The sequence below is a fragment of the Microtus oregoni genome, unplaced genomic scaffold (assembly GCF_018167655.1).
Source record: "Microtus oregoni isolate MIOR12 unplaced genomic scaffold, Mior012 000047F_ref0000412, whole genome shotgun sequence".
Lineage (NCBI taxonomy): Eukaryota > Metazoa > Chordata > Mammalia > Rodentia > Cricetidae > Microtus > Microtus oregoni.
The window spans coordinates 6005170-6018458 of NW_024543221.1; the positions used below are offsets into that span (position 1 = coordinate 6005170).

The 13289-nt window shown below is 39.3% G+C and overlaps 1 protein-coding gene across 9 annotated transcripts in view; it reads right to left on the reverse strand.

The window, feature by feature from the left end:
- Positions 1-13289, reverse strand: part of Enah (ENAH actin regulator) — a 107976-nt gene that overhangs the window by 51896 nt on the left and 42791 nt on the right. For all 9 annotated transcript variants that reach the window (XM_041635491.1, XM_041635490.1, XM_041635486.1 and 6 more), the window contains exon 2: positions 4262-4427. In XM_041635491.1, coding sequence (XP_041491425.1) covers positions 4262-4427 — 166 coding nt within the window. The remainder of the gene's footprint in view (positions 1-4261; positions 4428-13289) is intronic.

The following is a 13289-nucleotide window of genomic DNA, read 5'->3' on the forward strand; positions in this document are numbered from 1 at the left end:
GCAATCCTTTTTTCTTTTAATGTTTTTGTGTTCTGTTTAAGAAATATTTCCCAATCTCAGTAATCAAAAAAGTACCTTCGTTTGTCTTATAGAAGCTTTACTACTGCTGCAATTAACATCTGCATCTCTGGGACAAGTGGAACTGATTGACTCAAGTCTATGGTGTAAGACAGGATCCAACTGACTTCTGTTAACCGAGATGCAGGTTTACCCTTTGTCCCACTGGCAAATATATCTAAAATTTACCCAACTCTAGTGTCCTAACTACTGAAGTTTTCTACTAGGTCTCAGCCACTAGCTTTGTTCTCCTACTCTGTTCCTCATTACTGCTTTAGCTATTTTTGGTTCTTTGTATAAAGCCACTATTTACACTCTAATTGTCAATTTCCAAATTTAAGACTATATAGAAACGCTGGGCAGGGGCGGCACACGCCATAAATCCTAGCACTCAGGAGAAAGAGGAAAATGGATCTCTGAATTTGAGGCCAGTCTGATTTCAGAATGAGTTCCAGGATAGCCAGGGCCACACAGAGAAACCCTGTCTCAAAAAACAAGCAAAACAAACCAAACAAAACACCCAAAAAATATTGTACTGAAGCTAACATTTTTTTTTAAATTTATTTATTTACTTATTATGTATACAATATTCTGTTTGTGTATATGCCTGCAGGCCAGAAGAGGGCACCAGACCTCATTACAGATGGTTGTGAGCCACCATGTGGTTGCTGGGAATTGAACTCAGGACCTTTGGAAGAGCAGGCAATGCTCTTAACCACTGAGCCATCTCTCCAGCCCTGAAGCTAACAATTTGATCACTGACATCACAGAGCTATCTCATGAGTATATTCCTTATTTAGGATGGCATTAACATTCAATGGTTCTCTGTATTGGTATCTTGAGCACCTACCATAAACCTGTCAGGTATTTGATAAAATATTGTTATTCTGTTTTAAAACATTTTCCATAGGCTCGTGGTTGAACACTTGGTCCCTAGCTGGTGGCACTATTTGGCAAACTTGTGGAACTTTTCGGAGGCTGAGCATGTCTAGAGAAAGTGGGTCACTGGAGGCAAGCCTTGAAGATCTACAGCCTGTAGCTCCTAGCTGGCGACTAAACGTGAGCAGTCAGATTGCTGTTCCCTCTGACTTAAGCTGCTTTAGTCAGCATATTTGATCACAGCATCAGAAAAGTCACTAAGACACTACTGCAAACATTAATTAAATTCATTTTCTAACTCAGATGACAGCATACCTAGAGCACTTATTAAACTTACTTCTTGATTCTGACCTATTACTAACCTAAGATTCATTAATTCTAACATATCCTGCTAATCTTAATGATTTATATCCACATTTCTTGCCTCAAAATAAATAATCATGTTACCTATAACTAACTTTTTCATATTTTCTTTTTTAATCCTTGTACATTTTATTTTCTTTTTCTTGCCTAATCTACTAATTAGATATGCAACAATGTTAAAAAGATACAGTCAATACCAAGTATCTTTTGTCTGATGCTTATCTTCTGAAGAGTATGAATATTAATCTTATAAGAAAAAGCGAACAGTGAAACGCTTTAGTCATGATAAATAAAAGCAAGGCCATAAAAGAAACAAGTCTGCTGAGAAGATAGGGAAATGAGTCATAAGTTGACTTCATAGACAAGGTTAATACTGTAGCAGGTCATAAGAGTGTAAGTATTTGCTGGGCAGTGGTGGCGCACGCCTTTAATCCCAGCACTCAGGAAGCAGAAGGTAGGTGGATCTCGTAGACCAGGCCAGCCTTGTGGACTCAGGCTGCATGAGATTACCTGTAGCACACAGTTTAGTCATACAGTATGCTTTCACGGTCAGTCACTCACTAAGTAGTTACCATCACGTGATAATATTTAAACTTCTTCTTCTTCTTTTTCTTTTTTTAAAAACACGGTATCTCTATTATGAAGTCCTCACTATTCTATAATTTGCTATGTAGACCAGGCTGGTCTTGAACTCATAAAGATCCATAGGGATTATGCATGCACCACCAAAACAGATTATACATTTCTTATTTTTAAAGACCAGTTACAATGTTGTCCCATCCTCAAAGGTTAGATGATTAAAGTAATTGATTCCTATTTGTTTGTTCTGAAGATATGATCTCACTATATAGCCCTTGCTGGCCTCGAACTCAGAGATCTGACTGCTTTTATCTCCCAAATGCTAGTAGTAAAAGAATCCTCCATGGTTTTGCTTCCACATGTGATGCAGACATATACACAAGCAAAACAAAACAAAAAAGAAAAAAAAAAAAGGGTTTTGTTTTGTTTTGAAGAGAGGGTTTCCCTGTGTAGCTCTGTCCTGGAACTTACTCTGCAGACCAGGCTGACCTCAAACTCACAGAGTTCCATCTGTCTTTGCCTACCAAGTGCTGGGATTAAAGATAAGAGCCATCATTGCTCGGCTAGTTTTTAACCCTTTAGTTTTCATTTTGTTCTCTATAATATCATCATGGGCAGTACTGGCAAGGCACTAACCCACTGGTTTTCAACCTGTGGGCCATGACCCCACTGTTAGGAAGGTTGAGAACCACCAGTCTAACTAAGGGACCACTCTGCTGGAGGAGAGATGAAGAGAGAGAGCAGGTGGCGCAGTTGAACAATAGACAGGCTGCGATGAGTGGAGTTTTGGGTGAAGAATCTGAGGAGACTAGCAGCTGTGTAACATAACAACGAAACTGGAGAACAAAAGAAAATGAGAGGGAGGAGGAAGGGACAGGTGAGAAAGACATGAGGTGAACTAATTTCTGTAAAGTAACCCAGAACGATGAAACATTCTTATCAGAGAAATGCTGCATTTCCTAGGAGCTCCAGTGCAATTGATGTTAGTCAATCACCTATGTAAAGAAGACAAACTGCAGCTTCTATTTCCCAGGGAAACTCCAAAATCTCCTCAGACAAAAAGAAGAGGCCTTTCTCTCTGCTCTTTTTGAGATGCAGCCTCTCTGAGTCCCAGTTGTGTACAGAAGTCCAAGTTTCAATGCGCATTCGCTACATGCATGACAAATAAAAATCCTGACAAATCAACTTCCAACTGAAGGTTACTGCAGCGTGGGTTTACATTCCATCTTACTAGAAAACCGTGGCTCTAACTTTCTTTTAACAAGAACTCACGGGGTACCAGATAGAATTTAGGTGTGTTTTCTCCACACTTTGTAGCAGGATGGTTTTAAACGTGAGTTAGATTACATCTTCGGAAAACACTTATGGGTCTTCTGTCTATGTGTTACTTTCATTGGTTAATAAAGAAACTGCCTTGGCCCTTTGATAGGCAGCTTAGATAGGTGGAGTAGACAGAACAGAATGCTGGGAAGAAGGGAAGTGAGTCAGACGCCATGATTCTTCAGCCCAAGACAGATCTAGGCTAGAATCCCCCCCCCCCCCCCCCCCCCGTAAGCCACCACCTCGTGATGCTACACAGATTATTAGAAATGGGTTGATCAAGATGTGAGAATTAGCCAATAAGAGGCTAGAACTAATGGGCCAGGCAATGTTTAAAAGAATACAATTTGTGTGTTGTTATTTTGGGGCATAAGCTAGCCAGGCGGCCGGGAGCTGGGCAGCAGGAACACAGCCCTCAGCTCTATCTACAGTTAGTATACAAAGAACACCAGGAAGCCTGATCTAAACTTTCCCTCTGTCTCCATCTGTCAAAGAGGGACCAAGATAACAAGTAATCAAACAACCTAATTACTTGCTTGAAAATTTGGAATAGGGAATTACCAAAAGCTCAGCTGTCACCTTAAATATGAACTGGAAAGAAAACCCTAATTATTCTGGCACTACTAATGCTTACTACTTTAAAAAAAAATCACTTATGAATTTAACAATACATTCTGAAACCATTTAAACATTCAAATTCTTTCTCTAGCCTCAAAAATAATAAGTAAATAAGTTCCATAAGCATACAATATGTTTTTTACACTGTACTTCATCTTTGTCTATCCTGAATTTAGACTTTTATAAAATCTAGTCATTTGGATGGTCAAAGAAAACAATCTAATGAAGAAAAAAAGAATCAAGCAAACAAAAACACCTCTAGTGCTCAGTGAGGCTTGATGGACATCAGTTCAATCTTCAGATCCTACAAAGCAGCAAGAGAAAACAGACTCCCAGGAGCTGCTCTCTGACATCCACATGTATGCTACCATATGTACAAGTCTGTACTTATAAGTATGTATGCACGCACAAATACAAATTGTAAGGAATTTTAGCAGACCCTTACCTGATGATCTTGAATCTTTCTGCCCACCACTCTGAATGTGTTGTTGCCTGTATGGTGATATATATGTACTCTGCTGAACCCAGTTGAGCCACCAGCTGGCACCCACTTCTTATTGGCATCATCATAAACCATCACAGCAGCTCTTGCCTGACAGATACTCTGTTCACTGTAAAAAAAATAAAATTCAAATGAGATATTTAAAATATGAGAGGTATGCCACAAAGTCATGAGCCAAGATTAGTCAACTTGGCAGTCAGTGATGAACAGTGGATCTTACCCCTATGGGTGAAGTCTAATGGGAAAGACAAAAACAAAGTATAGTAAGGGTGGAGTCTGGGATCCATAGAAATACAAAGAATACCAGAAGTATTTTATTCTAAATATATCTTATTATCAAGATGAATAAATCTATTAATACAACTATAAATTAACCATTATTTGTTTAACTATATGATGGTGACTGTCTGAGATTTATTTTCTCCTTGTGGACAAAATTAGATTTATCATTAAGATCACTTCAAAGTCTCTAACAAATACAGTCAAAGGAGTATCTGCTCTTCCAAACACAGAGATAAAACTAATAATCAATGGCTAACAACATGACTGACTCCTTTCACACCCTTTAGTCAAGTTAATATCCTACACTTGGAATATTTTTTTTTCCTACAAGTGTATAATAGGGGCTGGAGAAAGAGCTCAGGGATTGAGATCTTATTGTTCATGCAGAGAACCCATTTTTCTTTCTTTCTTTTTTTTTAAAGATTTATTTATTTATTGTGTATACAGTATTCTGCCTACATTCATGCTTGCAGGCCAGAAGAGGGCACCAGATCTCATTACAGATGGTTGTGAGCCACCATGTAGTTGCTGGGAATTGAACTCAGGACCTTTAGATAAGCAGGCAGTACTCTTAACCACTGAGCCATCTCTCCAGCTCCAGAGAGAACCCATTTTTGAGACACAGTACGAGACATACACACACACAAATAAAAATAAAAAAGACTAAAAGATGATGACTAAGGATTCTGCTAGATTTAAAATTCTCTTCTTCACAGATAAATACTAAAAAAGGAAGACGAGAACTTTTGGTTCCTATCTATCAAATTACTTCTTATTAAGTGATACTGAGATAGCAATTTATATCTAATGCAGACTCTCTGTGTGGTTCTTTGGGGCTTGACAGCTATGGGAACTGGACAGGACAGATACCCCAACAAGCTGACCCTCATGTCACAGATTTCTATGAGTTTAAGGGCTATAAAACATGACTCCATTCTAAAACATAAATGGCATTTCAGGAGGCCACTAAAGCCTGATGACTTGAATTAGATGCAATACTGCACACCCGTAACTCTAGTGCTCTCATGGGAGACAGAAGACTAAGACATTATCTACCAACTCTGGCCATAAATGTGACACAAAAATTAATCCAATGGTAATCAAGTTTTTTTTATTTCATAGACCTACAAATCTAAAAGATTGGGTAAATCAATACAGAACAGGATGTTAATATTTTGGTCTATTATCATTTTGGTTAGATTAAAATCTGTAGAGGGAAGATGATCACAAGTTGTTAAAATGAGGATTTTTTTTTTAAACAGAAAAATAGGAATAAAAGAGATGGAGAAATGTCTCAGCAGTTAAGAGAACAGTTGCTCTTCAAGATGACTCTGATTCAATTCCCAGTACCCATATGGTGGTTCACAACGCTCTGTAAATCCAGTCCCAGAAAATCTGGCCTCTGCAGGTACCAGGCACATACATGGTACACACAAAAACACATTACTTTAAAAAAAAATCTTAAAATGATCAAAATGTTTGTATTTTCTTTAAAATAAGACAGCTCTGTGAGGTACGGCAGTACCCAACACCCAGGAGGCTGAAGGCTAAGGATTGCTGGTTTACTCCACCCACACCCACACCCACACATATACACAGACACAAAGTAAAGAAACACAATGTTACTTTATGTATGATTGTAGCTTGGACAGTTAATTCATATAATAAATATATTCCTGAACAGGTATGTATATATAATGACAGAGAATGTGCATCAAATATAGGCACCAGTAAATAAATGTTTATATTTAAGGAAAAAAAACCAACTTGTATGTACTGTTTAGTGATAATGCAGTAAAGCAGTCTTAAACAAACAGCAATTCCCTTTCAAAGAAATAGCATCTAATAGTCATCTGTTAAAGTATAGATATCCCAGTGCCTCTCACACAGTAGGTACTCCTTAAACACTGGCCAATAAATAATCACATCTAACAAAATCTGATTTATCAAAAACTTGAATCAAATACTTTTTGTTTTCTTAAATCTTCCTAGAGTTCCCAAAGCCATCACAAATTGTTTCCTTTTGTGGTCTCCTGAAGATCAGGAAAACAAAGCAGCCAACCATTAGAGAGAACTTTTACCTCTACCAAATCTTCAGACTGAATGAAAGGGCTGTCTGTATGAATCCTCAGACTGCACACTCCACTGAGTTCCTGTCTCTTCCCTTTATACACCTCTCTCGGCCCAATGATATCACTTCTGTCTCTACCTCCCTTAGTGCTGGGATTAGAACTGTTAAGTCCCGAACACTGGGGTTAAAGGTGTGAACTACAACCACCTGGATCTGTTTCTGGATTGATTTTGTGTAGCCCAGGATAGCCTTGAACTCGACAAGATCCGTCTGCCTCTATCTGCCAAGTCCTGGGATTAAAGGTGGTCTGCCTCTTATCTCCCAAATCCTGGGATTAAAGGCACGTGCCACCACTACCTAACCTGTATGGCTGACTAGTGTAGCTGCTTTGCTCTCTGATCTTGAGGCAAGCTTTACTCATTAAAACACAAATAATATACCACTATAAAGGAGATGGTAAAATACTGAAGTAGAACATAACTTACATTTTCAAAAACATAAACTCAAGCCACCATGAACTAAAGAGACTGTGGGAAGTCAAATGAAAACTAGGAATAGAAGCAAAAATTCTAGATCCCTAAAGAGCAGTTCACACCAATATGGAGTCATTAATGCTAAATACCACAATCAGATAGAAATTTTAAGTAGACAGATTCTCAAACTGAGTAGCTGTTTCTCTGTGCCCCCCCCTTAAAAAAGAGGTCCGCCTGAGTCAGAGTAACCCCTAAATCCCAAATTCCCTCAGCTTTAACCTTCACACAAAAAGCTAACTGATAGTGATGAGCCCATGTCCCCCATTATTATTTGTTCCCACCTTACAAAACCAAGCCCATTTCTCAGAAGGAGCATATACATAAAGGTCCATCAGATATACGAGATGAAATTTTTGTTATTTTTTTTATAGCTTCTCCCCTCCCAAGACACTGACTACTCCCCTGGGAGAAAAAATGCAGAAGAGGGGCTAACAGTCCCCTGTGTGGTCCCTGCCTTCCTCAGGAACAGCATAGACTAGACAAAGTCCTTCTCGTGGGACTTTGCTCCTGCTTCCTCAAGTCACTTCTCCCTGCAAGCACACAGGTTTCCAGACCCACAGTCAGTGTGTTCTGTGAGAGTGTAAGTGACCTTTGGGGCTCTGCAATGACTGAAAGTCACTGTCACCAACTGAAGCTTTAGAATTGACTGTCAAGAGATGCAGACAGTGGTAGGACAGCTAAGAGTCTAAACTCTGGCTTTTCAAATAAAGGAAAACACCCCACCACCATTCCAGCTCTCTGGAATAGAAACCACTGGCTAGCTGATCATGGAAATTTCAGAGCCAAAGCTGTAACTTACTGGTGGGCAGCACACTTAACCACATTTGATGATTGACCTCAACACAAAAAATGACTGTCAGCATCTCAACCCTGTAATTAATTGTCTCTTCTAACAGACTCAAGATTCAACATAAAAATGGGATTCTTACCTGTGCACCTTTAATCCCAGCACTCAGGAGGCAGAGGCAGGCGGATCTCTGTGAGTTCGAGGCCAGCCTGGTCTACAAGAGCAAGTGCCAGGACAAGCTCCAAAGCTACAGAGAAACCCTGTCTCGAAAAACTAAAAGAAAAAAAAGGAATCCCTAAAATCTTGGGGGGGGGGGTTTCAAAGACAGGGGCTCTGATTGTCCTGGAACTCACTATATATACCATATTGGCCTCAAACTCATAGGCCTTGAACTCACAGATACCCACCAGTCTTGGCCACTCTCTGCCTGGCTCTTAATTTCTGAAGAACTGAGTATGACAGTTTCTAACCATGCACTTTTTGCACACTAAAGGAGACTAAAACCCTCACAGGATGAGAAGCACCACACAAAAAATATTTTTTTTTTTTTAAGGTTTTCGAGACAGGGTTTCTCTGTGGTTTTGGAGCCTGTCCTGGAACTAGCTCTTGTAGACCAGGCTGGTCTCGAACTCACAGAGATCCGCCTGCCTCTGCCTCCCGAGTGCTGGGATTAAAGGCGTGCGCCACCACCGCCCGGCCACAAAGAACATATTAAGAAGCAATAAGAAGACAGCTAGCACAAGCGCCTGAGCGGAAGCCTCAGAGGACAAAATCCTATTACCAACTTGTTCATGGACTTCCTGTCTCTAGAACTCTGAGAAAGTATATAATTTCTGTTCAAGCCAAGCAATAACAACAACAACAATAATGCAAACTTGAACATGTAACATTTTAAAGATACCAAAACTTATTTCCATTAACCAAATATGAATCAGTAGATTATGAAAAAGGTTTCTCCTACAACAAAAATTTATGAAATATTAAATAAGATTTCTACTTTGCTATTACATTAAAAAAAAAACTTGAGAAAGATAGGGGGAAATTCTTTTTTTTTTTTTTTTTGTTTTGGTTTTTCGAGACAGGGTTTCTCTGTGGTTTTGGAGCCTGTCCTGGAACTAGCTCTGATAGACCAGGCTGGTCTCGAACTCACAGAGATCCACCTGCCTCTGCCTCCCGAGTTGCTGGTATTAAAGGCGTGGGGGAAATTCTAATAACAGGTTCTTCTATCATGGGTGACTGAAGAAAATAGCAACAACACTGTGAATGCCACTGACAAACCGCAGATACAAATAAGAGTAGCAAAAAAAATTTTTCTTTTCAAAGCAAGAAAACCATCTGAGATGTAGACACTACAAATATGTAGAACGGCAAGATGTATCATTCATCATGTTCACAAAAGCAGCAATATTAATTTTTAAGAGGTAAAATATGTCACAACTAAGCTCTTCATCCCACAGTATCCAAGTTCATACACAAAATGCAAATAGGTGTAAGAATTGATTCACAGGTAAGAAAAAGTATCAGTTCATCTAAAGCAAAATAGTACATTTTAAAAAATATTTTGGTAAAACTGTTGGGCTACCTTTAAGGGTGAAAAATCCTTTAGCCATTGTACTTTCCACATAGTTAATATATAGAAAAAGGAGGTTCATTAAAATGTACAGATTTAATGTCTAATACATTTTGGTGTGTGGTGTTTGTTTGCAAGTTTTTTGAATACATTTATTAAAAATAAAATATTTACCATATTCCAAAAATAATAAAATATTTGTATACTCTACAATATGGGTATATAATGTCACTGAACAATTTTTTGTTTTGTTCTGTTTTTCAAGGCGGGGTTTCTCTGTAACTTTGGGAGCCTGTCCTGGAACTAGCTCTTGTAGACCAGGCTAGCCTTTAACTCACAGAGATCTGCCTGCCTCTGCCTCCTAAGTGTTGGGATTAAAGGTGTGCGCCACCACCACCCGACTGAACAATTCTTTCAACCGTGCTAGACACTGAACATTTTCATGATGAAATGTTGGGGAGAAATTAAGCAGAGTTACCGCCAAAATACCAAGACTTCATAGTTACAGTGACAGTTTTGAATGTCAACTTGACACAGCCTACAATCATGTAGGAATTGTCTCAATTAGTGCCTAGATCAGGTTGTTTGTCAGGTTGGGGTCTTGATTACTAATTGATGTGAGAAGACCCTCAATATGGACAGCTCCACTTCATAGGCTGGGCTTGAAGTGTGTGGTATGTAGTGAGCAGGCAGCCTGCATGTATTTGTTTCTGCTGACCATGGATATGATGTGCTAAGCTGTTTGAATTCCTACCTTGACTTCCCATATATGATGGACTGAAACTAGGACTTGTAAGCCAAATAAACCCTTTTCCCTCCTGTGTTGCTTTTGGTCAGAATTAGTTTTCAAAACAGAAATGAAACTAGAGCAGTTCCAATATAAAATGACATACAAAGTATCTTTTTTGATATCTTCATTTTCATAAAATGAAAGACCAAGGACTGACATGTTTTATTTCTTATATTCACTCAAAATTAAGAATTTTAAATTGAGGGTAAAGGTTCTTTGTCATGTGAACCTGGAGAATGGAGTCTGACCCTTTGAACCTATATAAAAGGAAAAGATCCAACTCCAGAAAGTTGCCCATTAACCTTCACAAGCACACTGTAGTATACGGGCCCATCTGTTCACACACCAACCCATACAAACACAATAGAAATAATATAAAAAATTCGATGGGCAGGTAGTGTGCTGACTAATGCTTCCCACTAAGGCCCAAAGAAATATACCACTAAAGCTTAAAACCAGTCCATAGTCAAACCTGTGTCACACAGTATTTCCAGCCTACATTTTTCTGTGCTGAAGTCATAGACAGCTACTTGCTGTGCCTGTATACATGACTAATTTCAAAGCATAAGGCATTTTCCTACCCATTTTCTTCCCTTACCCTAACTACTCCTCTCTCCCTACTTCCCATTTCTTCCACAGATAAAAGTTCCCTACACTGCTCCTGTGTATTACCGTCCATCAGTCACCAGCACTCACAGATACCCTCTATGCTGCCTCGCATGGTCCCACTGCCACTCTGGACCATTACAAAAGCTCACATCAGTCTTCTAATCTCCTGCATCTTTCTGTAGGAGGCTCATAGTCAGCACTTCCCAAATAAATATAGTTTTTCTCAACAGAATTTTTGTTTGTTTTCCTGTGTTATCTGCCTTGTTTATGTGCAAGCTAGTATCTGCAAAGGATAAAGGACATCAGATCCCCTATAAATAGAGCAGCAGATAGTTTTGAGCTGTCCAACTTGAGTGCTGGGAACTGAACTCGGGTCCTTTGGAAGAGCAGGAAGCACTACCCCGAGTCATCTCTCCACCCCAGATTAAGTATCTTATTACCTGGAATATACAATGCCTTACTACTTCTGCGTAGGTGAATCTAGTATTAATATTTCAATCAGGGCATTTTTTTTTTTAAAGACATGGCCTCACTATGTAGCTCCGGCTAGGCTGAAACTATGTTGTACTAGCTAACCTCATACTCAAAGAGTACGCTGGTCTACAAGAGCTAGTTCCAGGACAGGCTCCAAAACCACAGAGAAACCCTGTCTCGAAAAAAAAAAAGAGTTACCATGGTCATGGTGTCTCTTAACAGCAATAGAAACTGTAAGACAACTAACACACACACACACACACACACACACACACACACTCACTCATTCATTCATTCATTCATTCATTCATCCATTCATTCAGAATGCTTAGCCACCCCAGGCATTAGCACTTTCGGGCCCTACGGCTGCACAAATGTCAAACTGCCTGGCCACCCCTGTGGGCTTGCACTAGACAGTCTTTAAAAGCAGACATGCCCTCCACTCCCTCTCTTACCACACTGTATTCAGGCAGGCCTATGCACTACCCTCTTTCTCCCTTCCTCAGTTAATAAAACTCCTAAAGTGGGTTCAGTTGTGTATCCTGTGATCTGTTCTCATGCCTGGTAACATCAGCAAACACATGCATAAAATTAATACACAGACTACATGGTTGTGGCCCTCTCTACCCACAGTAAAACAAGATTTCTAAGATTTTCATCATCAATACTCAGTTCTATAGGACTGAAGGTGTACATGCCCTGATTGAAATATTAATACTAGACCTGATTGAAATATTAATACTAGATTAATATTTCAATCAGGCCAACAGAATTAGTATTAGTTTAATTTTGTTTTCAGTAGATTTTATATAGACCGTTCACAGTAAAACCTTCAGTATAAGGCTGATCACGATATTCACTTTAGTTGCTCATCTCAACCCAAACCATTAAAGAAAATATTAAATGTACTTCGGTAGTGGGCAAAGAATGTGAACTTAAATCTAAGTGAATTTCAATGCCAACTCTTATTTTCTGGTTGTATTAAATGATTTATAAAGTCTTCAAAAGCTTTAATTTCCTGATTTCTTTTTTTTTCTTTGTGTCGCTTTGTTGCCTGCCAGGCTGGCCTTGAGACCCTCCTGCCTCTGCCTTCAGAGTGCTGGGATTAAAGGCGCATGCCCCCACCACCTGGCTAATTTCCTGATTTCTAAAGTAACACAGGCACTATTGTGAGAATGAGACTATGTACACAAAGCTCTTCAAGATCTTATCATGCACTGGACACTCAAACTTGTACACACTGACCATTACTTTTAGAAACAGCATTTTGGCAAACTGAGATACCAATAAAGAAATTTATTTATTTATTTATTTATTTATTTATTTTGAGACAGGGTTTCTCTGTGGCTTTGGAGCCTGTCCTGGAACTCGCTCTGTAGACCAGGCTGGTCTCGAACTCACAGAGATCCGCCTGCCTCTGCCTCCCGAGTGCTGGGATTAAAGGCGTGCGCCACCATCGCCCGGCAAGAAATTTAAAACCACAGTAAGAATACTGGGAACTGGAGTACACCTCTAACATTTGCTCAGCTGCCAAATAACCTTCAAGATCCACGGCACCCTTTGAATTACCTCAATCCTCTGGTCAGTTCAAGATCCTGAACCTCCAACTATTCCATTGTAATGTGTAGAGAAAAAGCCTACATAACTCTGACAAAATCTGCCAAACTCAACTCCTACTCTCCTGCAGACCAGCAGGCTTCCTTTATTTCTACCCACCCTTCAGAACCCATCTTAAGTGAAGGCTATTATAAGCTACAGTGATTACTTCTAAATCTGGAAATTCATGATGGTCTTGAAATTTCCCAGCAAACTATAAATGGCTGTTGCTTAGCACATCTCCTTAACACTAGAATAC